This window comes from Polyergus mexicanus, unplaced genomic scaffold, assembly GCF_030449975.1.
Source record: "Polyergus mexicanus isolate NDT 795.1 unplaced genomic scaffold, iyPolMexi1.0 SCAF_3, whole genome shotgun sequence".
NCBI lineage: Eukaryota > Metazoa > Arthropoda > Insecta > Hymenoptera > Formicidae > Polyergus > Polyergus mexicanus.
Window position 1 is genome coordinate 9,782,028 of NW_027223323.1, and position 25,936 is coordinate 9,807,963.

At 36.0% G+C, this 25,936-nt stretch overlaps 1 protein-coding gene across 2 annotated transcripts in view; it reads right to left on the reverse strand.

The window, feature by feature from the left end:
• The window catches only part of LOC138931866 (single Ig IL-1-related receptor), a 197,421-nt gene that overhangs the window by 22,302 nt on the left and 149,183 nt on the right, over window positions 1–25,936 (reverse strand). For both annotated transcript variants that reach the window (XM_070293062.1, XM_070293063.1), the window contains exon 3: window positions 18,564–18,777. In XM_070293062.1, the coding sequence (XP_070149163.1) occupies window positions 18,564–18,777 (214 nt within the window). The remainder of the gene's footprint in view (window positions 1–18,563; window positions 18,778–25,936) is intronic.

Here is a 25,936-nt window from a genome sequence, read left to right on the forward strand (position 1 = left end):
AATTAAATAAATAAAATTTTAATCATCTATTTTTATTTAATAAGGGTGTGTGAAAAATTTAAAAACGAATTTCTCTCTCTTCAATTCTCTTTATATAATCTTTTTAACAATTTAAAAACATATATTATTTTCTCAATCTTTTTAATAACTATGTACAGAATTAAAATATATATTGTTTTTTTTTTCTCATAACGGCAAAGATATATACAGGGTGTGTCCCATTTTAAAGGACCCACTCAAATATCTCAGAAACACTGCGTTAAATCGAAAAATGTTTCAAACAAAAGTTGTGTGGCTTCAAGGGGGCCATAAGATGGTGACATTGATTTGACCTTGGAAAATCATTTGAAGGTCATGTGAAGGTCAACTTTAAAATCTTAAATAGAAACCCCCATTTTTTATTTAGTATTCTTGTAACTCACATCGAGAGCTTTCCAAAACACTATAATAAAGTATTTTTTTATTAAGTACTTTTTGAGTTATTTTATATTTTATAATCTGACATATTTTGATATAAAAAATTAAATATCTCGTAAAATATTTAGTTTTTGATAATCTTACCGTAATACTTCTATGTACAGAATAATGAGACAAATCAATTAGTATAAAAAAAAAAATTGTTTTTAAGAAAATTATTTACAATGTATTTTTTAATTTAAATTATATATATATATATATATATATATATACATATATATTGAATGATAATTTATATGTGTATTGAATGATAAATGTTTAATCTCCGGTTTGCTTAATCTATATCCATCCTATCGTTAGTTAAATTGTCGAGCGAGTGCTTTATTTCGCTTGTCCTCTTTCTCTCCTTTTTATATCACGAAGAATCGGCATTAAGCCCATTGTCAAGTTCGATATACGTTGGCAGAGTTTTAATTAAACGCCAATGACCACGTGGGCGCGTCCTCCTCTGTCACTCGCAGGGCTGATCTTTTCCCAACATCTTGATTAATTAAATCCTCTAGAGATTACATGAGCGCGCAATGTTTTATAGTAAAAAGACAAAATCAATAGCACAATGTTGACATAATAGTAAAATCGGATAGAGATCTGAAAGAGTATGAGACGGCCGAGAGAATAAAATCGTAAAAATATATCTTTCTTACTCGGATGTCGTCAAGAATAATCGCGATGACATTCTTTATCGTTACCCCTACAATTTTATTGTCATTGTCATTTTTATCATCTTATTATTTATCAAGTTCCTAACACAAAGAGCTCATCCTTCCACAACCGTATCTTAAATCCTGCATATTTAAAAAAAAAGAAAAGGAAAATGGAAGATTACGCGTTCCGAAGCGTATCCATGGCGCTTTATAACGCGTAATCTACATTTTCGTAGCGGAAAAATAAGCTCGCTGGAAAAAATAAGCTTTCCCCATTTTTTCGCAATAATCTCCACCCGTTTTATATCCATCCACTTTCTTTTTATACGCTTTCGAACGCTGTTTCATCCGCTAACGCGCTCGCTCACTCTCTCTCTCTCTCTCTCTCTCTCCCTCTATCGTGCGCGATTCCGGAATAAATAAACTTATTCCATCAATCTCTACCCTAAAAAGATTGTACGTCGCGGTTGCATCATCCCCTCCTTCTTCTCCTCCTCCCTCTCCTCTTCGCTACTTTCTCAGAGCTCAAGAGGGACGACGGTCTGTGGGGATAGACCGAGTTACCGGCTGCTGCGAGTAGATACGGTGGAATATCGACGGTCGCATTCTCATAAATCTTGTCTTGCCTAGAGACTACAGATAGAGATGAATTACTCGGTGGTCCTCGGTGGCGCGCGACGCGCGGCTCTATTAAGATTGCATTCGAATGCAAACTCGGAGAATGCGGATTATAATACTTCCCTCCCTCCGCCCCTCTCCTCCTCCTCCTTCTCCTCCACCCCCTTCCCATCCGCGAACCGTTCGCGCAATTACGATTAACGCATTCTTGTAAACGTGCGCGAAATATTAAGTGTCAGTCAGCGTAAGGTATATAATAATATTATGTACACTGATGTTAGAATGATAGACAGGGTGTCCCATTTTAAAGGACCCACTCAAATATCTCAGAAACACTGCGTTAAATCGAAAAATGTTTCAAACAAAAGTTGTGTGGCTTCAAGGGGGCCATAAGACGGTGACAATGATTTGACCTTGGAAAATCATTTGAAGGTCATGTGAAGGTCAACTTTAAAATCTTAAACGGAAACCCCCATTTTTTATTTAGTATTCTTGTAGCTGATATCGAGAGCTTTCCAAAACACTATAGTAAAGTATTTTTTTATTAAGTACTTTTTGAGTTATTTTATATTTTATAATCTGACATATTTTGATATAAAAAATTAAATATCTCGTAAAATATTTAGTTTTTGATAATCTTACCGTAATACTTCTATGTACAGAATAATGAGACAAATCAATTAGTATAAAAAAAAATTGTTTTTAAGAAAATTATTTACAATGTATTTTTTTAAACAATTTGTTTTTTTTTTTTTTTTTTTTTTTTTGGCACTAATTAATTTGTCTTATTATTCTGTACATAGAAGTATTACGGTAAAATTATCGAAAACTGAATATGTTACGAAATATTTTATTTTTTATATGAAAATATGTCAGATTATATAAAATAAAAAATAACTCAAAAAGTACTTAATGAAAAAACACTTTATTATAATGTTTTGGAAAGCTCTCGATGTCAGCTACAAGAATACTAAATGAAAAATGGGGGTTTCCGTTTAAGATTTTAAAGTTGACCTTCACATGACCTTCAAATGATTTTCCAAGGTCAAATCATTGTCACCATCTTATGGCCCCCTTGAAGCCACACAACTTTTGTTTGAAACATTTTTCGATTTAACGCAGTGTTTCTGAGATATTTGAGTGGGTCCTTTAAAATGGGATACCCTATATATACCGATTATATTAGAATATAAGAGATGTAAAAATGTGTAAAAGAAAGAGAAAGAGAATATGATATAAAAGTGTGGAAAATTTAAGAAAAAAATTTTACTAAATTCTATTGTATTATATTATTTAAAAATTTAATAAAAAATCTCTCTCTCTCTCTCTCTATATGTATATATATATATACATGCGCGCGCTGATAATTGTTCCTGGGAAATTATACTCGTTATCAAACGGCGGCGACCCAATCAACTGATGATTACGAACGTCGTCGCGTGTCACGTTTTGCCGGCAATAATTCTGCTATTGTATTATTATTCATGTCTTTCCTACAGGATTACGGCCCGTTTAGCGCATCAATCAAAAGCGCGCCGGATTAAATGTCTGCGCAAAATGTATAATTTACGACCATCGGTCAACAGGGATTGACTTCTTTAATGCTGATTGCCATGAAAAATTATAACTAAAATTATCTCACTTATATTATACACTTGTATTACATGATCTTTTTAAAATAATAGAAATGTGTAAAAATAATAATACATAAATATGTAATATACCGAGAGCGTAATATTATTACACGATTATTTTCAAAGATATCGTATATGAGATAAAATAATCATTTGAATAATTTATCGTATTAATTATTGTATTAATACCAGCAAAGTTTATTCAGAGAGACATTCCGTTTAAGTTCAAATTAAAAATACTTGTTATATATATTTAATCTAAATTTATATTCTTTTCTTCTCTCGCGTATTTATAAAATATCAATTGAAAATTAATTACAATACGACAGTCCGATCGAATTCACTCTCATCATCGTGCGAACCCGATTGAAACCTTCCCCCCTTTGATGAATAAGGATCATCATGGCGGTTTGCGCGCATGATGAAGTAGACAGGACAAGTTTGGCGGAGAGGGGCTACAAATTTCTAACGGGTGAGTATCTCACATAGCGATATCCCGGACGCGAGGCCCATAAACTCCCGTCATTAATCATTTCTCCGGGGTGGAGGGCATATTACCAACGAGGGGTTCTCAACCCGATCGATCGCTGATGAGTTACGCGCGGCTCCTAACAATAACCGATATACCCGAGTTAGTAAACGACGAGCGAGCGAGCTCTATGATCGAAATTTGTACAGGATCACGTCTTAACAAGACGTATGGCGGTACCTCGCGAGGAATCTCGCGAGAGGACTTTGACGAGAGTAACAACGCGAAGATATATTATGATTGTTGATCGCTGCACCTTGAGCGAGATGAAAAGCAAATAATTATCTTCTCTCTCGTGAAGCTTAAAATTATACTACACAGAACAAAGATGTGAGAGAAAACTTTTTTGATAAAGAAAATATAATAATTTAAAAAAATTATAATTTAAAAGAAAAAAAGGATACGTCAAAAAATTTTGATTATATTTTATCTCATTTAACAACGTGCACGATTAAAAAGTCTATTTCGTTTTCTTCTGATTTTATACGATCTGATTATTTCCTTAATATTTTTCGATTCTCAGCAATGTTATCTTATTATTCGAAATAATATAACAATTAGGAAACTAAACGCATTAATTTTAATTAAATTAATTATTCTCTCTCTCTCTATCTCTTTCTCCCTTTTGGAATCATATAAATATCATGGCTATAAAAACGACATTAAACTCGCACTATTATTGATGATGTGACAGTAAATTTTGAGATGTTTGATTTATCTTGCATATAAAATGTATTTTTTAGACGTTAAATCTGATTTGACATTCAGATGACGAAGATAAAAGCTTTTTATTTAATTTTCAGTTAATAGAGAACAATTTGATGCTTAAAACTTCCATTAAAAGCAAATTTATTTTTACGATTGCAATATTCTGTTTTTAGATAAATTTTCGCTCTTAAGCTTTAGTTAATAGAAGAACCAGTTAAAACTTTTCTTAATTAAATAATTAATTTTTAAACGATTGATTCGAACTGTCACTTTCTCTCTCTCTCTCTCTCGGTCACTCTCGATTTATTCTGCAGGAATAAGGCGGGAGTTGGATTCCGAAATTTTTCTAGGACAGGTTTCCAGGAAAGGTTTATCGTTATCGACGAGAGAACAGCATTGCAGAGCTGTTGCTTGCCGAGCCGCGAAAAGGTCGGGCCCTTCCAGCCATGAAACGCGATTTCGTCGCTCCAACGCACAGTGGCATTCCCCCCTTCCTCCTCCACCTTCCTCGATAAAAATCTGACAAAAAAAAAAAAAAAAAAACTTATCGATTTTCTATTGAGTCCCAGTCTACGTCATTCGCGGAGAGAATCGTGGTAAAAATAAACTTAAGAGAATATATCTAAATATGAAGCTTTAAAAACTTGGTATGTGTTGAATTCTGATAAGTTTAAATTCAGACAAATATGTTATCACGTATGTAATACTAAAAAGTATTTAGGCAAGTGTTCTTGTTCTCCGTCCTTTCCATAAATTTATATTTAGCATCTCAGAACTGACAACGAGGAGAAGAGCCGGTGAAAAATTTTCATGGAAATCCTCCAGTGATCTCTCACGACGAGACAAATAAATTTCCGCCGGTAACGGCACTTGACACGATAAATTAAATAACAGCGTGGGATTAATAATAACGCAAACGTCGACGAGTGAAATCCCCGATGGTGCCTTGCATCTTGTTATCGAAATACCATAGATATTCCGATAGTGGGTCATTGACCGCTAACCCACGATGCGATTAATATCAATTTATGCGGATCGGGCTTATCGTATACGCCGACGCGACGCGGAAGGCACCCCGCTTTCCCCCATGACTGTACCTATTTACTTAAAAATATAGAGTCGAAGATAATGCATTTCCTTTCTCTCTCTCTTTCTCTCTCTCTTGAAAATATATTACCTCGCTACCGTAATGTTACTCATATATTTCGCTGATTTATAGATCCACAAATTCGAAATACGGTTAATATCAATTTACGTTAATCGAGCTTATCGTATTCGCCAACGATAAAAGAGATAATCTTCCGATAAGTGTCAACTGATTTAAAACTATGAAATTGGAGAGAATGTAATTTTGCGACGAACGAAAAGATTTTTAATTCTAATATACTGGATGGCCCATTTTAATCCATCCAGTCGAATATCTCAAAAACCAAGCCCGGAAGAGAAAAATGTTTCAGACAAAAGTTGTCTGGTTTCGAGGGGGCCATAAGATGGTACCATTGGTTTGACATTGAAGAGTCATTTGAAGGTCACGTGAAGGTCAACTTTAAAATCTTAGATGGAAACCCCCATTTTTTATTTAGTATTCTTGTAGCTTGCCTCGAGAGCTTTCCAAAACACTATAATAAAGTATTTTTTTATTCAGTACTTTTTGAGTTATTTTATATTTTAATTTGACATCTTTTGATATAAAAAATTAAATTTCTCATAAAATTAATAGTTAGTTTTTGATAATCTTACCGTAATACTTTTATGTACAGAATAATGATACAAATCAATTAGTATAAAAAAATAATAGTTTTTAAAAAAATTATTCACGGTGTATTTTTTTAAACAATTATTTGTTTTTTTTTTGCACTAATTGATTTGTCTCATTATTCTATACATAAAAGTATTACGGTAAGATTATCGAAAACTGAATATTTTATGAGATATTTAATTTTTTATGTCAAAAGATGTCAGATTAAAATATAAAATAATTCAAAAAGTACTGAATAAAAAAATACTTTATTATAGTGTTTTGGAAAGTTCTCGATGTCAGCTACAAGAATACTAAATAAAAAATGGGGGTTTCCATTTAAGATTTTAAAGTTGACCTTCGCATTACCTTCAAATGATTTTCCAAGGTCAAATCATTGTCACCATCTTATGGCCCCCTTGAAGCCACACAACTTTCGTTTGAGACATTTTTCTCTTCCGGGCTTGGTTTTTGAGATATTCGACTGGATGGATTAAAATGGGCCACCCAGTATATAATATCAATGACACGATAAATTAATATGATAAGATTTAAAATTTCGCAAGATATTGCAGATAAATCCTTTCACAAAATATAGGATGTCTTTTAATTCGAAATTTAGCTTCATTATTTTATTAAAATACCGATGCCTTGAAACATTATAAAAGCAAAGATAAGTGGCATAAAACACCATATAGTAATTAAAAATTAATTTCTTAATTAATTAAGAAAAATTTTAATAGGTTGTTTTATCGATTAAAACTTCAAAGCAAAAATCTAAAAGGTATAAAAAAAATCGAAGAATCTAATGGTAAAAATAAATTTATCTTTAATGGAAATTTTGAGCATCGAATTATTGTAATAACCGAAAGTTAAATAAAAAGCTTTCATCCAATTTTTATATTCTTTATCTGAATGCAAAACTAAAGTTGACAGCTAACAAATGCACGTTATATGCAAGAAATATCAAACATTTCGAAATTCATTGTCATAGCGTGTAACTTTCTTCGATTATATATTAGTTATATTAATATATTTGTAAAAAAAAAAAAAAAAAAAAAGGGGTACACACACACACACAGTATTTTTGTTCAATTTAACGATAACATTTCGCTGAACACAATATGCGTTCCGTATTGTCACCGCAGAATCGCGTCTGACTCCGAAACACGTCACACCATTCGCTACGTGTAAAAACAAAAAGCTGTTATACGAACAAAAGCAAACTGCCTGCCTCAATAGGAACGTCCAGATTTTCCGAGTTTTTCCGCCCAAATTTTCCCGTGCACTAGATTTGTCGAATTTTTCAACCCTTCTCCAGCGAGTTTGAAATAGCGGGTGACTCGACCTGCACACAGGGTGTCTCAAAAGTCAATCTTTTTCTCCAAAATGCAAATTTTAAAAACCGAGTTACGAATGACAGTTCTATTAGTAATCATACACAAAAAAAAAAAGACGACAAAAATATAAATTCTTAATACAGCGTCGTTGAGTGAATTCTCTCATTTTGACACAGGAAATATTAGCTTTCTTTTATTATTTTAAATTTTATTTCGATATTTCAATCTTTTTTTTATTTTTTATTAGTTAATTGTTAAAAACATAAACTCCACTTTGCTATTATTTTCATCTATTACATTAATTGTATATAAGATTGAATAGAATATATTTTTGGATTTTTGTTTTGAAAAAAAAAAAAAAATTCAACTCCAAATTTTCGTTGCGCGATCCTCGATGATTGATCCGAGAGATCGCCCCGTATATCTATCCGGTTGTCTCTCCGCGATGATTCTTCGGAATATTTTTCAAACGCCACGTCTCACAAATGCCGACGACATTTACGCTCGTAAGGTTTCATTATGCGAAGCGAACACATATGACTGGACCTTGTGGACCTTTCAAAAGATCGATGTCGCGCCAGACAACATTTCTCGGACTTTTCACACCGACTTCTCAAGCCTCTCTCTCTCTCTCTTTTTCTCCTTCTTTCGCTCTTTGCGACTGTGAAGAACAGGGTCGGAAATGCGTCAGCAGTTTTCTCTCCACCGTTGAAGGATTGCGTAATAGAAGCGAAGTGACTTGGAAAATCATTTGGATTCGTTCGCTATGATTTCACGAAGAAGTGTCAAAAGGTCGCAAGATTATCTCGTAGAGATAACGTACTAGATATCTATCTTAAGAGATTCTGAATTTCTCTTGAAATGTAAGGGGGAAAAAAAAAAAAAAATTCTCTCTTTTAAAAAGCAAAAAAATTGGCAATATTAAAAATTATACCCATTATTTCCATTTATTCAATTCTATATTCTAAGAGAATAATTTCGAAAAATGGTGTATTCTGTTATACAATCTTTATGTCATTTAAATATGTGTGTATAATTTAATTGATTTTGAAAAAATGAATAACTAACGTAAACAATAGCGCGCCAATGTTTACGCCGTCAAACCGTAAATACCATGTTAGGTATTACCAATTCGCTGCCGAAATATTTCACATACTGTAGAATATATATGCGAAATATTAAATTATATATATATTAACAATTATATAATATTAAATTATATTTTAAATTATGGATCACAATGTTATTTATTAAACGATTAATATATCACGAAGTTTATCGTGATATTAATCATCCCATTTTGCGATTCGATCGTTTTACAGCACGTTTTTAATCCAAATTATATCTAGATCGTCGAAAAGTCAAATGATGTAGCATCGTGGATAAAATATATTTGACTCTATGTGTCGTTAAAGAAATAATTATTGTCCGCAAAGATCGCAATGAAATGATAATTTATATAATTTGATTTCCTATTACTTTAATTCGTAGTTGATCAAATAAATAAATTTTACGAAATATGCGATTCGAGATTTATCATCGCGATATATATATATATCTTTTATACATATATATATAAGATTATATATATTAATATTTAATTATATATATATATATATATATATATATATATATATACAGAATAATAAGACAAATTAATTAGTGCCAAAAAAAAAAAAATAACTGTTTAAAAAAATACATTGTAAATAATTTTCTTAAAAACAATTTTTTTTTTATACTAATTGTCTTGTCTCATTATTCTGTACATAGAAGTATTACGGTAAGATTATCGAAAACTGAATATTTTACGAGATATTTAATTTTTTATGTCAAAATATGTCAGATTAAAATATAAAATTACTCAAAAAGTACTTAATAAAAAAATACTTTATTATAGTGTTTTGGAAAGCTCTCGATATCAGCTACGAGAATATTAAATAAAAAATGGGGGTTTCCATTTAAGATTTTAAAGTTGACCTTCACATGACCTTCAAATGATTTTCCAAGGTCAAATCATTGTCCCCACCTTATGGCCCCCTTGAAGCCACACAATTTTTGTTTGAAACATTTTTCTCTTCCGGGCTTGGTTTTTGAGATATTCGACTGGATGTATTAAAATGGGCCACCCAGTATATATATCTTTTATACATATATATAAGATTATATATATTAATATTTAATTATATATATATATATATAATCAAATATTAAGTGAATGTGTAATTTTTATTTAATTGCTTTTGAAAAAACGAAGAACTAGAATTAATATGTAAATAATTATACACGCACATGCACACGCACATACAAAATAAAAATGACGCGCTTATATTGTTCTATTTATATAAAAAGAATCTGTTATCATTATACTTGCATTATAGAAATTTACTTTCTTATTAATTTACATTTTTACTTTTTTATTAATGTTGTATAATGTATAGTTTCGAAAAAAAAAAAAAAAAAAAAAAAAAAAAAAAAAAAAATCGAAATGACTTTAATCCTTATCTCTCTTACAAATGGACGAACGATTCTAATCGTAATCTTAGTTGTGTGGGTGAAATCTTATTTGATTATGGAGGAGATCGCCAATTGTACCGAAGGAATCACACAGCATTATCTTAACGAATTTATTCGGCTCTTAATGAGCTTACTACATTATCCCTTCGGCGCTCCCATCCTGGGGAATCTCCTCCTCCTCCTCCTTCTCTCTTTCTCTTTCTTCGCAAAAGCCGAGCCGTTCGCAAACATCCCGATTGCTATCATCCAGTAACCCTTGATGTCGGTGAGAGTACCTAACTCAGTTTCACCCTCATCTCATCGCGGACGAGGCGGCCACTTAAAAATGGCGACGCGCCATTCGACGACGAGCCGCGAAAAAGGAAGGATCAAAGGGAGATGCGGGAGAGAGAAGCGTGAGGAAGAAGACACGAGGGTATCATTAGAGTAATGACGGGACGTCGAGAGGAGAGACCGCAGGAGAAACCGTGGAGAAGATGGTATACCCGCGAGTTTTTTCTTGCCTCGCACGAACGAGCTTCGTCCCCTTCGTCGTCATCGTCGTCCTCGTGACCGTCGTCATTTCGCAGGGAATGGATCGCTCGTTGGCAATGGAATTAGAAATTGATTGAGACGAGCGTATAATGCTTGTGTTATTACGTACGCATTTTTTTTTTCCCCCCCGAGAATAACGTACCCCGTGATAAAATAAGATAGCGACGTTCATTCATCGCGCGGCCTGCGATCGCATTCGCGATTTCGAGGTTTCGATGAGAAAGCACAAAAAATTTTTTTGAGATCGGTGAAATACTCGAGATAATATATATATATATATATTATAAAGTTACATAAAGATATTCAAAAATTTTGAATATCCAATGTTCTCTTTAAATCTAAAAATTCGACGGCTTTTGAGGTCTTAGAAATCCGATGCAAGAAGTCGAGGGAATCACGAGCGGCACGAAGACCATCTCACGACCGCAATCCCAGGGCCCGATGCCTTTCTTCCTCCCCCCCCCTCCCCACCCCATGGAAAGAATCGCGAGAGCTCAAGCCCGTCCCCCCTCTCGCGACGCGAAATAATCCGTTTTGCCGTTTCTCTCCCTCAGTCTCTCTCTCTCTCTCTCTCTCTCTCTCTCTCTCTCTCTCTCTCTCTCTCTCTCTCTCTCTCTCTCTCTCTCTCCCTTCTCTTTCTATCTCCTTCTCGATCGAAACATCACCTGGGCGCGAGTTTGTCCCGTCGTTATTACGCGTATAATCCTGGCCGCGTGGTGGGATTCCGGGAAAAAAAAAAAAAAAAAAAAAAGAGGGGGGACTAATCGACGGGCCCGAGAGGCGTGGCGCGACCGAGGGGCATCCACGTCGTCGGCGGGGGCCCGATGGGGCACGGAGCGAAAACGCTTTCGCGGAACGGCGGCTGGTCGGCGGGATGTCAATTGAAACGACGGGAACTCGGCGATTTACTTTCCTTCGTCCTTTTGCACAGCCCGGTCCCCCCCCCCACCCCCTCCCTCCTCCATACGTTGCCCTCGACTCTAAGGAAGCTGGAGGCTCTATTCAACATGCGTGTCATTTGCTCTCGTCAGATTTCTCTTCCCCGGCTCTCGCGCGAGAAAAACTTTCCGATTGCGAAACTGGACACTGGATATATATGAATCTTAAATAATAATCGCTCGAATATTATTATTATTATTATTATTATTATTATTATTATTATTATGACGGATTTTTCGGATATATCTAAATTTTTTTGGCGTCGTCGAATCTCCGGGTTATTTTTAATAATTAATAAATTTCTCAAGATCATCTCAAGAACATTCATATAATATATTTAGATTATATAAAATTATTTTTGAAAAAATTTAAAAGTTTTTAATCTCAATTTATACTTGTTAGATATTTGAATATCAAATTGTTACAATAGATATTTCTCTTCGTGAAATTCGTCGATAATTAATTTCTTTCTTCTAAAGCAAATAAATTGAGTGTTGAAATCAATGTACTTTAGAATATAAATATATTCATTCTCTTACATTAGAATTTTTATATCCTTCAATTTCTAAAAGTTTTTAATTCTTACAATTAGTTTCTCGCTTTAATCGTGCGGAAAGAAAATTAGAATAAATAATAATAAATTTCATCTCTCTCTCTCTCTCTCTCTCTCTCTCTCTTGGGAAAAAAAAATTGATGTTGCAAAAAGTATGACAAGAATGTCTACTTTGTGGACATTTAATAATTCGCGAGAATTCCCGAGTATTTAAAATTCATCGTTTTATGCGAAACACAAGCTGATATTTTAAGCTGCTTTTAATCCGGAGGAGACTTTAATCTCCGAAACGATTATCATCGGCCAAAGAACTACGATTCATTATCCCGCGCGAATAATAATCCTTTATGCGCGTGGATCGCGAACCGCGACGTCATATACGCCGTAATCGCGGAAAGAAAATGTAAATCGACGAGACGATTAAATCGAGATGACGGCGGATTAGCGATCAGTCTTGGCTGCTCACGTGCGAGAATTTTCCTTGATTTTAAAAATAATTTAAGAAGATGGACGAATTATTGGGTTGAGTAAAAAATCATTGCGTATTTTTGCAACAGATGGCATTAGTTCAGTTTTGGCAGTGTTAGAGTCATTCACACATATGTTTGTCATATATCGTTTAACAGCTGACGGTTTAAGCTTCATTCTAAAAAAAAATTGAGCGATTTGGTTGAGTTTTGGAGATTTTACAACAAGTTGAAGATGGAAGACCAAACTGTGCATTTTCGCCATATTTTACTGTTTTACTTCCGTAAAGGGAAGAACGCGTGTCAAGCTTGTGAAAAATTGCGTAAAGTTTACGGTGACGATGCTCTACAAGAACGTCAGTGCCAAAACTGGTTCAAGAAATTCCGCGCTGGTGATTTTGATCTCAAAGATGCTCCTCGGTCAGGAAGGCCCACCGAGGTTGACGACGACAAAATAAAGACATTGATCAAGTCAAACCCACGTTATACGACACGAGAGATTGCAGAAACATTGAAGATCAGTCAAAAAAGTGTTCGCGTCCACCTAAAGAAGCTGGGATACGTAAGCAAGCTCGATATTTGGATTCCTCGTGAACTCAAAGAAGTTCATTTGACGGCGCGTATAAACATCTGCGATATACTCATGAAACGTGAAGAAAATGATCCTTTTTTGAAACGAATGATAACTGGTGATGAGAAGTGGATTGTTTAGAACAATGTGCAACGCAAACGGTCTTGGTCCCGACGTGATGATTCGCCTCAAACGACTTCAAAAGCAGAACTTCATCAGAGGAAGGTTATGCTCTCAGTGTGATGGGATTGGAAGGGTGTGGTGTTTTTTGAGCTCCTACCAAGGAACCGAACAATCAATTCGGATGTGTACTGTCGGCAATTGGACAGTTTAAACGAATCTGTCATCCAGAAACGTCCGGAGCTCGTCAATCGTAAAGGAATTGTGTTCCCGACAACGCGAGACCACACACATCTTTGGCGACCCGTCAAAAATTATTGGAGCTTGGATGGGATGTGTCGCCCCACCCAGCATACTCGCCTGACCTTGCGCCGTCAGACTTCCACTTGTTTCGCTCTCTTCAAAACTCCTTGCGTGGAATAACGTTAAATTCAGATGAGGCGGTAAATCAGCACCTTGTTCAGTTTTTCGCCAATAAAGACAGGTCCTTGTACGAACGGGGAATTATGAAGCTCACCGAAAGATGGCAAAAGGTCATCGAACAAAACGGAAAATATATCATTGATTGATCTTTGTTCTTTATATAAATAAATGACTTTGAAAAACATACAAAAAATACGCAATGACTTTTTATTCAACCCAATAATAAGACAGCCAAGTCCGGATCTCGGATTATCTTTAATCGCGTGAAATTAATTTCTAAACATTCCGATCCGAAAGAGAATTAAATAAAATCGTCCGCCTATCAAATAACGATTTAAATTCTCCATTTCCCTTGTATTCTTAATATTTTTATATCATTATCTCTCTCTCTCTCTCTCTCTCTCTCTTCTTTTTCCGAGGCTCTTGCTCTTTGTTTCATTTAAAAATTCCTGATTTATAATACCCTTTCATTGCGTGTACAATGACGTATGGTCGCTTGCGTCTCGCAAACAGGCCGTGGCGACTCGTTTCGGTTACTGCGTGCCCCGTCGAATGCACGCGGCTGCAGTTTGCGTCGCGTGACTGTTTAATCATGCTACATTGTCCCCATATGGCGCGGTCATGCAACATGCATGCAACACGCGCGCGCGCCTCCATTCGGCTGTCATAAACGTCACAATGTTGCCTTCGGCCGTCCCGCTGCCCGCCTCGTCTCTCGTACGTTATATCTACCTGCGCTATGCGCCTCTCGATGCAGCGCGGTGGCACGCACGGGGTTCCAGGGGTGGAAGAGGTGACGGGGAAAGGGGGAAGGAGGGAGATGGCCTAGGACACCGGACGCGGCCACTAATTGGAGGGACTGGTTTACGGGACAATTTCGCGAAATTTCCCCGCGAGACGTATACGCTTTCGTGAGAAACGCGATAGGGAGAGCGCGTCCGCGATTACGCAGCCGGAATTCGCAATCATCGCGCGAATCGGCTTAACGAACCCTTTCGATGGAACTAACCCCTCGCGACAGTACCCCGTGACCGACATTAGGATATTATTTGAGAATTTCCTGTTATTATTTATTGTCATATATTATTACGAGAAATGTTAAAATCTTCCGATAGAAAATCTTCCTGATAGAAAAATATCTTTTTAACGGAAAAAAAAAAAAAAAAAAATGTACGCCTTCTTGTGGAAGATTTCATCTCTGTTCGAAAATAATAAACTTTTTTTCCACTTTTTCGCTCATCGATGTTTCTTGTTTCAGGTATACAAGTACAGAGTGTCTGTTCTCAGATCTTGTAAAAGGACTCCCTGAAAGTTCCCTGATCTTTCAGATATTTTTGTTCAAAATTTCAGGTAAAGAGAATATTTCGAAGATCTTTTTGTGCAATTTTCTAAAATAAATTTTTTTATTGCACGCATCTTCTAATGCTTTTCACTCATACGAAGAACTGAAAAAAGGTACTGAAAAAAGACTGAATAATTTAAAAAAAAAAAAAAAAAAAAAAATCTTTAACTTGCATAACATTTTCATTTTTTATCAGATTTAGATTAAGATAAAAAAATTAAAATAAAGAGTATGTATCGTGCATTCAATATCTTCTTAAGACATTGAATATATAAAGAGAGAGATAGATATATATTTATAATATATTTTAAATACATAATTCACGCAACTTAACTTATTGGCGGATTGCTTAAGAGCAGAATCACCGAAGAGACTATTTTTCTTAAAATTCCTTGAGTCCCAATAAAATTCCATGTGAATTCCCTGATTGTTCCAGATATAAAAAAAAAAAAAAACTCCCTGAGAATTCCAGAGATTCTCCATGTTTTTCCGGGGTGTAGATACCCCAAAGTATAAGGGAGCAATGTTTGATCGCGTTAGAAAACCACCGAAAGGAGTTAATACTCGGTCGTCATTCTTATTGCATTCCTGGGCGCAGCTTTGTTTTAATAACTGCATCGCCGACACGACTGCCGCTTCTCGACACGCGGTTGTTAATTAAATTTAATAATCCGACCTCCTGTGCACGCGAATCCTCGGAATTCGCGGCCTCTTGTCGCTCTCCCCGCCAAGTCTACTCTCTCTCTCTCTCTCTCTCTCTTTCGTTTCCGAACGCGTGCACCCTCTCTCCGCCCTTGTAAGCTAATACGAATCCTTATCTCGAGATAATGGGCGTCATCAATCTTGTCAAGAACGCGGTCTCAAGCGACACTAAAATTAATCCCAGAATGTGTCGCTCGATTTCATTGAATCGACATATTGTAAATTCTATAAATATACGATGATGTTTTCATTCAATTTATTTCATCTAAAATATCGCATAAAATCGAGAGGTAAAAAGAACGAACAAAAATAAGTAATAGAAAATAAAGTAAACGGAAAATTACGGAGAAAGGAATTTTTTAATCTTTTATTTCCTTCGTAATTTTCCATACGCTTTTAATATTTATCTTTTATTTCTTCAGGGATAAAATTAAAATCGTTACATTTCCTGAAAATTACATCTCCTCTCGTTCTCTCGTATCAATTATATGTCTCCGAAAAAGGGATTAAATTCGATTTTAAATCGTCGTATCTTTCCGTTTTTGTTTACGTAAATGTAAAATTTATTCAAATTAATTATGGTATATGCAGAGACAGTACTGCTAATATCTAATTTCATTTATTATTATTATTATTATCTGGCTTAAAATATTTCGCCAATTTTTGTACGTCATTTATTTTTGACATAACTCGGGATTTTAGCTTCCCTTTTTACATATTTTTCATTATTCTTTTTACTTTCGAAGAAGATTTCTATAAAGGACGTTGATGTGCGTCCGATAGGGAAAACTTCGTGTCTCGCTCTCCCTTTTCCCTGTCCCTTCGGACTCTCCCTTCAGACCTTGCGAGTTAACTCAATTTCCCCGTTGCCGGTGTAAACCACCGGCGCTCGCCGCTGATGTAAACTCTACTTTACACGAAACAACGACGTTCGGGGGCCGAATCCCGACCACTAATTAAGAGACGCGCCGAGCGCGGGACTCGTTCGCGCTCGGGGAATTCGGGGTAGTTTCTCGCCCCCTCCCTCGTCTTGAGAGACGAATGCGCTCGTTTCGCGAACGCGCACCCTTCCCTGGGAGTCCATTACGCCACCCCCCCCCCATCCCCCGCGTACACACATTCCTGCACGACGTTAATAACGGACAGCGTATTCCCGTTGCTTTGTGAATTATAAGAGTCGTCACACGGATCTGCATGGCTCGATTCTTGCATTTTTCCCAATTTAAAGAGACTGAACGGATATTTATTTGTCTACTGCTCAATATATATTTTGAGACTATTTTGTTTTAAATGGACGTGTAAAAAAAATTTTCTACAAATTTCTGACACATTTCTATCTGAATTTTCAGATCTCGATAATTTCAGATAATCTGTCTTAAATCATCGGAATAGTTTTTCTAAAAATTCAGACAGTGTGTTTACACTGAAATAAGCTGCAGACACTTTATCTAAAGCTTTAGTCAGTTGTTTTTTTTTTTTTTTTTTTTTTTTTTTTTTTTTTTTTTTTTTAGTGAGTTATCCTCAAAAACTTCAAGATTGTGTACCTGTTTCATTTGTGATCTTTTAAAAAAATCTATTGGTATTAGGTAATTTCTAAGTCTATCTTTTTATTCTTCTCTCTCTCTCTCTCTCTCTCTCTCTCTCTCTCTCTCTCTCTCTCTCTCTCTCTCTCCAAAATATTATCAATACATATGTAATGTAAAACAAAACCAAATCAAATTAATAAAATGAAGATTGCCGAATGAGGCAGTTTTCTTGCAACATTTTTTTTGCCTCGCAAAAAAATCTCAAAAACTTCAAAATTGTGTGCTCGTTTCTCATTTCATTTATCTTAAAAAAAAAAAAAAAAAAAAAAAAAAAAACTATCGATATTAAATTCCTAAATCTATCTCTTATTCTCTCTCTTCAAAATATCACCAATATATATATATAATATAAAACAAAATCGAAATTGATAAAGCATATAAAATGAAGATTGCCGGATTGGCAGAAGTTTTCCAGCAAGATTCTTTCGCTCTTGGCAATTCTCGCAAGAAATCTTCAAGATTCAAGACACAAGGATCGAACTGACGACGACAACGACGCCGCTTCGGAGAATCTGCGGGCCTCCAGGATCCAATTATCCGGAGTAGAATAAAATTGCGATGGCACGAATCGTTCATACGCGTTGTATATCCCAGGCCCAAGGAGTAATCTCGCCCTTGTATAATGCCCTGATGTATGTTGTCGAGTGCTGTGCCCGTGTATGATTTTGCTGTGTTTACCGTGGTGACGGCGCATCGCCGAGGAAATTGAGTTACGAGAGATAAAACGAGAGAGAGAGAGAGAGAGAGAGAGGAAAAAGGAGAGGGAAAGTAGTTCTACATCGCGGATTGCATTGTTGCATCCGACAGAGCTGAAGAACTTTGGAAGAGAGAGATCTAGGCGATGTTTAATCAAATTTGATAGTCGAATCCGCATATCCTACTGACAATCAGCTGATCCAAGCGCGTTGACGTTCTCGAGCCTGAAATTCGCTCTCAATTCGAAATCTTCAAAGTTTCAGCGTTTAAACTTTATAATACCTGGTTCATAACCGGGTCTCTTTAATAATTCTTTTTTTTTCTCCAACTTTAGCGTATTTCAAATCTCTCTTTTTTATTCTTTAATTTTAATACCCCTTATATTATTTTAACCCTGCGCAGAGTGTGCTTAATTATTTTCGACTTACCGGGACACCCTGTTCTGCGCTATCCTACCGTGGCTAGGTAGTGTCACGTTGCTGTCGCTTTTCGACCAAGTGACGGAGTTCTTGGCGTCGGGTAGATCGACCTTACCCAGATAAGCCTCGCAGAAGAGCCTCGCTGCACCTCCCAGGGGCACCAACTGTGAAGCTGGTCTGTAGGTAGGTAGAGGTTTCCCTGTGTAGACACCGGATTCTTCATCTGCAATTCAAATTGCATATATACGTTGAATATAAATTACGATACTCGTGTAAATATATGTATAATAATTAATTACGATATATAATTAATTTATATATATATATATATATATATATTTAATATATTTTTGCATTATAATTTAATCTCTCGGAACAGACAGAAAAATTCTAGAAGACAACCCGTCTTCCCTCTCGGCGATTTATTTACTAACGATTTCGATGATTAATGCTCTTAATGTAGAGAATATAATGAATCGTACGAAAAATGTGAGAATCATTTTAATGTCGCTTCGCATTATCACGGGTCTCGGCATATCGCCATGAATCGAGACTGGTTCGCATTACCATGAAATACTACCCCGTCGTTTATTGTACCGCCATTTCATCCCCCCGCGTTCATATTTAATGCGAAAACACAGTGTTTTCGGCACAGTGTTTTCCCATCTCTCTCCGAGAAGAGACGATAAAAACCACGCATTTGTCACGCGTGTATTTTCAAATCCTTTCTAGAATCATCATAGTGTCATTCTTTCAAGACCTCTCTCTCTCTCTCTCGCAATATTAAATCTTCATCTTAATCAATCTTCATATAATTATTAAATATTAAATATCATATGAATAATTGAAATATCGAATATTAAAATTTCGCGATTGATTTTGATAAGAGTTGTATAATATAAAATTATTATCACTCACATATTTTTATATTGAAATGATAAGTGATATAGAATATTAAATATTTGTGAATATATATTTTTTTATAAAATCATTATTTTTTTATTATTTTCATCAAAAAATGATATCCGTTATTTAATCCATTTAATTAATTAATTAATTTACCGAGCGGGTTTAGAATATCACGAGCAAAATCGAAAGGCAAATACTATAGTTAATTACTAAAGATAAATTTTTTTTTTCAATCAAAATAAATATATTTTGTTAATCTTGATTTTTTTCTCTTTTATTTCGAAAAATATATAATTTATTTGCCAATATTTTTTTGTTATATTAAACAAATTATTATTTGCATATAATAAAAATTATAAGTTTGAAAATGAATTATTTAAAGTTTTAGTATGAAAAAGTATTTATTTGAAGATGAAAAATTATTTATTAAAATAAAGAAAACCTGTATTTTTTTTCAAACAAACAATGAAAAATTAACAAATATTTTTTTTAAAGGAAATAATTTATATAGTATAATAAAGATGAAAAATTTAATATATAATTTTCTTATTGGCAAATAAAAGCATATACTTGCTTTTATTATTGTATATATATATATATATATATATATATATATATATATATATATATACACCTATCTTAATTTAAATATATTTATTGCTTGATTAAAATAACTAATTCCTTTGCGAGTTTAAATAAATAATCTTTTTTAATCAAAAAATATTTTTTTGGATTTAGTACATTTTTTTTAGGGTATCTGGATCTTTTTTTACTCTATGTTATTATATCACGAGCAAGTGACGCAAAACTGAAAGGTGACTTAATATGCATAAGAACGCACACACACACACAAAGATATATATTCGCGATAAAATATCCGGAAACATGTATTACCGTTAAATTTAAATTTAGATGCGCGATAGACGCGCGAAAACGATCTCTGTGTCTATTTTCGACGATGGCACTGCGTCAACCAACGGTCTACTTTCTGCGACTTTCGAAACACCGACAGGAAATGGGACACGGCAAAATTCAAATTACAATTTTCGAGCGATAATCTTATTAACTCGATTTAACGTCTTTTAATATTTATCCCAAGATCCCCGATGTACTTTGTTTCTCGAGCGTTGCGGATCATCGAAACGCCAACGGGGGGAAGTTTCTCGTCCTCGAGACTTTGGGGGGGAAAAAAAAAAAAATTCTCAGCGCATTCAAACTATTCGGCGCACCGTTCGGCATCCGGCGCGTTTCACCGCATCCGGCAAATACGGTATCCGGCCGGCCGGTTATTTGCATGCAAACAAACTGCTAACTAACCCAGGACAGTCAGAATTATGATACATAGGTTGCGCATCTACCCATCCTACCCGCCATTTAAGCCCGAGAGCATCAGGGGGCTTAGGGTTGGATTTCGTCGGGTTGGGGTGGTTAACTCGGGGGTGGATATGACGATCCAGCGACCTGGAATGTGTCCAGTCATTTCTTCCGATTCGCCGATGCATTCGGGGTGATTCATGAGATGGATCTCCTCTATCGTGGGATTAGAATGGAAAGAGACAAATAGAAAATAGAGCGATAATTTTTTAAAAAAGGAATATTTTCAAAATTTATCCCAAAGTAATGAAACTCGCGATAGATAAGAGAATTTCAAGATAACTTGGGATCGCCTCGAGTTTTACGAAATCTTGAGATCTTTTGTCGCGAGATTAAAATAGAAGGGGATTTTTTTTTTTCGAGCTTTACAGAATTATTATTATTATTATTATTTTTTTTTTTTTTTAATTGTTAAAGGAGAAATATTCTCAGAGTCGATTCCAAACCGATCAAGCTCGATAGATGAGGGAGAGTTTGATAATAATTTGGGATCGCCCCGCATTTTTACAGCGTTCGTCCAACTTTATCTGGACGCGCAAAGTAAGCGAGTTAACGTTTTCGTCAAAGAGCGCGAGACGAGTCTCATTAATTGTCGGGTAAAGGATGCTCGAATACGCTCGCTTGAGACTCGCAATTAATATCGCGTAATCGAATCACGACGATGGCTCGGATAGAACTTAAAGCGCCGCTCAAATTCGGGGAATTGCCATCGAAGCGCCTTCAAAGCGGGCCGTCGTTTTAAGGATTCGAGGACCGAAAGCTCGCGGCGAGTTAGCTGCCGTAACGATTTAATTATACCTCGGTGTTAGATAGATAAGTAGATAATTTCGCGAGAGGCTAGAGAGTAAGATTACAGCTAGTTAGATCGATCGGGACACGAGACGTATTCGCCGACGAGCAAGACCGAGAGCGAGACGATTAATCTCGCTTTAAGCTCTCGTAGCTTTACGAGAGACCGCGTCGATATTTATCGGAAACTGGCCAATTTGTGCTCGCCTAACAGACCTCTCGTCGTTATTCGCCTAAGCCGTGGAGGCTCCATTCTAGGTCGTCCAGATAAAATATCAACGGGACCTAATCTATCAGGTATATAAATATGAAACCGGAATTTTTGTATAGAAAATACACGTTTATTGTATGAAAATGATAAAAAATATTTTATTCCAAGTATTGCTCATTGCTAGTTATACATTTTTCCCATCTCTCTGACAATTTGTGGATGCCACGCCAAAAAAAACTGTTGCTCCTTCGAGGCAAATCAGTCATCGAGCCATTTTCGTACATTTTCGTAAGAAGTGAAGCGCTGCTCGGCAAGTGCGCGTCCCATCGATGCAAATAAGTAGTAATCGGATGGAGCCAAGTCTGGTGAGTAAGCCGCATGCGAAAGTATTTCCCAACTAAACGCCTCAATCGTTTCCTTGACCGGTTTTGCTGTGTGCGATGGTGCATTATCGTGAAGCAAAATCACTTTGCGTTGCCTTTTTTGATATTCTGGTCGTTTTTTACGCAAAGCTTGATTCAAATCGAGTTGTTGTTGCGTTTGAGCGTCATCCTCATCCAACAACGTTTGCAATTCGCTGTCTTCAAACTTTTTCGGTGGTCTTGCACGTTCTTCGTTTCTCGCGTCAAAATCGCCACTTTTGAATTTTTTAAACCACTCAAAGCACTGTGATTTACCAAGAGCATGCTCACCGTAAGCTTCGACAAGCATTCGATGCGACTCTGCAGCAGTTTTCTTCAAATGGTAACAGAAAATCAATGCTGTCCGCAAATCGTAGTTTCCAGGCACAAAATTCGACATGTTCAACGCTATTAAAAACTATGCTGTTGTATGAAACTTGTATTGTTGTGAGTTGAAAATCTTTATCAGATGTCAGAACAAGAAAATGGCGCCAATGACGCAGTTTGACGGTAACTACATTGACAGCAAGGGCTATCTATGGGTAAATTCCGGTTTCATATTTATATACCTGGTATAACCGATATACGATGTCTTGGGAGAAACGTCACGATAAATCGATCGAAGATCAAGAATTTCAACCAAGCTTCCCCCTTCTTCCTAGATAAATCTTCGAAAGGATGATTGATTTCAAAGAATCTTAAGGAGGATGTATTACATCTCGAGAGGGAGACAGAGAAACGTTTCTCGCTTCTCGATTTCTGACGTTTCTCCGCTTAGCGAGACGTCGCGATATCGTCGCCGGCTACGTGATCCCGTCGTGATCCCTGGGGGGGGGGGCATGGGGGAGGGGAAGGGAGAGGGGGGCCCTCGCCCCTTCGGAACCTTTAAAGCAACCTTCGACTCTCGAACGAGACGGACGAAATTAACGCAAGGCGGAATCGGATTCTGCACGAAGGGACGACGTAACGATGCACGTAACTGCAAAGACCGATAATCGAACGTAGCCGGCTTGATTAAATCACTCTCCTCGCGTCTCTCTACACGCCATGCAAAGTGAAATCTCTCCTTCCCCTCCCCCGTCCTCCTCTCTTTATAGTTATATTTCACGCTCTATGTTTCTTCTCCTACGTTTACGTAAGCAAAATACATGTGCTGCGGAAATGTAGATTCTATCCCTTTCATCTCTGAATTGGATATCGAGCGGGAAATGATATCGAAAGGAATAAATCGATATTATTGAAAGCCCAGAAATTGGCAAGATTGATAATGCGTGGAAAGAAGAATTTTAATGATCGTATTGCTATTCTCTCTCTCTCTCTCTCTCTCTCTCTCTCTCGATGATGCGGGATAAAATACAGAGAAATTAAAAACTAAAAATTAGAAACTAAATATATAAAATTTATCTTAAACAAACAATTTGAAATATGGAAACAAAAGCTCTGATTTAACGAGGGTATATTGCGTTTAACACTTCAGCAATACAATTTACATCTGGAATTCGATATTTGTACGTCATATTAAAAAATTTAGAAAAAAATCTAGAAACAATTTTAGAAGACTTTGATACGTCGTAAAATTAATTTAAAAAAAAAAAAAAAAAAAAAAAAAAAACTGATTCTCACAAAATTATCGATAATCGAGTTAATTGCGAATAATTAAAAATTGATATCTCTCGACATTTTTTCCAAACTAATATAAACATACAAAATAATGCAAATTTTACCAAAGAGAAAAAATCGAGGGATGCCATATAGCTAACAGATTTTCTTTTCCGCGATTCTTTAAATCGCGTTAATTAATCTGTTCAATTTGTCAACTGTCATAGGGAGACAGTTAGAAACCGTGGCATGGCAGAAATCACGTTACAGTTCCGGACCAGTTCTGACGCCCGGGTCTATACAGTCGCAGTGGATTATGGGAAAAGTGTTACCGCAAAAAGTGCGCGGCGACGAGTCCAAAAGCCACCCTCTGTCTCTAGGACCCGTCCTATCTATCTCCGGATACGTCTATTGCATACAATGTCCGGGCTGGGAGATCTCGCGGTTGGCCGGGACAGGGCTCGTAATTTAGCGTGAAATACGTTTTCCAGAGCTGCTGCCCGCTGCACCGCAGTCGCATCATCCTGGACCGAGAGTCCGGAGAGAGAGAGAGAGAGAGAGAGAAATCCCGCCGTTCTGGAGAGCGTTCTCTCCCGGCGATATGCGTGGCACGTTCCATAATCTGCGGCGAGATAATACGGAGAGAGGCCGGCTATCAAAGACGGACCGAGGGCCCTTCCTCTCTCTCTCTCTCTTCTGTATCCGACGTCGTCGGGATTATGGCATCCGGCGGATCCAAGCGGAAAATTTAGAGAGTACACCCGGACGGAACTAAAGTACAAGTGACCCAATTCCCTGCCTTGATTAAAATAGAACTTCACTTTATCGTGGTTAAGGCTAAATTTGTAATAAAGACAAAGACGAGAGCGTATATTATCAGAAAAGACACGCGCCGAGAGAATTATATAGGTCTCTTTTCGATGGTAAATTTTCGCAAGCACATTTTCGTGATAGGAAAAAAAAAAAAAAAGTGTATTCTAAATTCAATTGTAATATGTTAGAGAAACGCGAAAAAACTTATGTCGTTCTTCATATCAGGTTTAAAAAAAAAAATAATAAAGAAACAAGAGTAAAAATGAAATGCGATTAAAAAAAAAATTCCCGATGGAATTCTCAGATGGTTTTGCGCAAAAAAGTTCTGATAGTAAAATAAATAAAATTGTATCATGTTGGTAAAAGACACGAAGCTTACATCGTCCTTGAGATAAAAAAAAAAAAAAAAAAAAAAAAAAAAAAATTCGACAAAAAAATTTCCATAAAATTCTCGGTAGAGTAAAAAAGATAAAATTTAGATAAGAGGATTATCCGGATATTTCAAGGGCAAAATTTTCGCTGAAAACTCGTTAAAAACTTGTAATATTTAGAGCCACGACTGCTTTCACGCCGTAAAAAATTTTTTAAAAATTCAAACATTTTTTATTTGAATTTTCAGATCTGGATGTCTGAAAGAAATTTCAGATCATCTGTCTCAATCATCAGAATCGTTTTTCTGACAGCATTCTGTCTGAAAATTCAGTGTGTCTGGAAAAAAAAAAAAAAAAAAACCTACAGACGCTTTGTGGAAATTTCAGTCAATTTTTTTTCTTCTGGTTGTGTATGTATCGAGTCTGTCGATCTCGGAGTTCTGTCTACATACGAAATTACCGATCGCCAAGTCATATCGCGTACTCGCGCGTTTAATATCGAAACGAAATGCGGATCGATGCGGACAGTTTCGTCCGTCGAGCTCGGCACAACTTATTGATCAGAGCAACATTGTATCTGTCTGGCAACGTGAACGGACAAAGCCCCGCTTCTCATACGTCATGATGCATGTGAGAGAGTGTCACGTGCCGACGAATTCGCCGATACACTTTGTTGCAGAAGCACACGGAACCTCCCCCTTCGAGCCGGGAGATCGAGAGTGTGCAGCCGCAAATGAAAGAACGAAAAGGAAAAGGAAAAAAAAAAAAAAAAAAAAAGATAGAATCGCCTGCACGAAACGCCGTCGTCTTTGCTATACCTCGTTGCAATTTCTACGTTAAAATACTGGAAAATACGATACGTATTTTCCTCGATGGATGTCGAGTCGAGACTTTTCCTCCGCGAGAATCTAACAG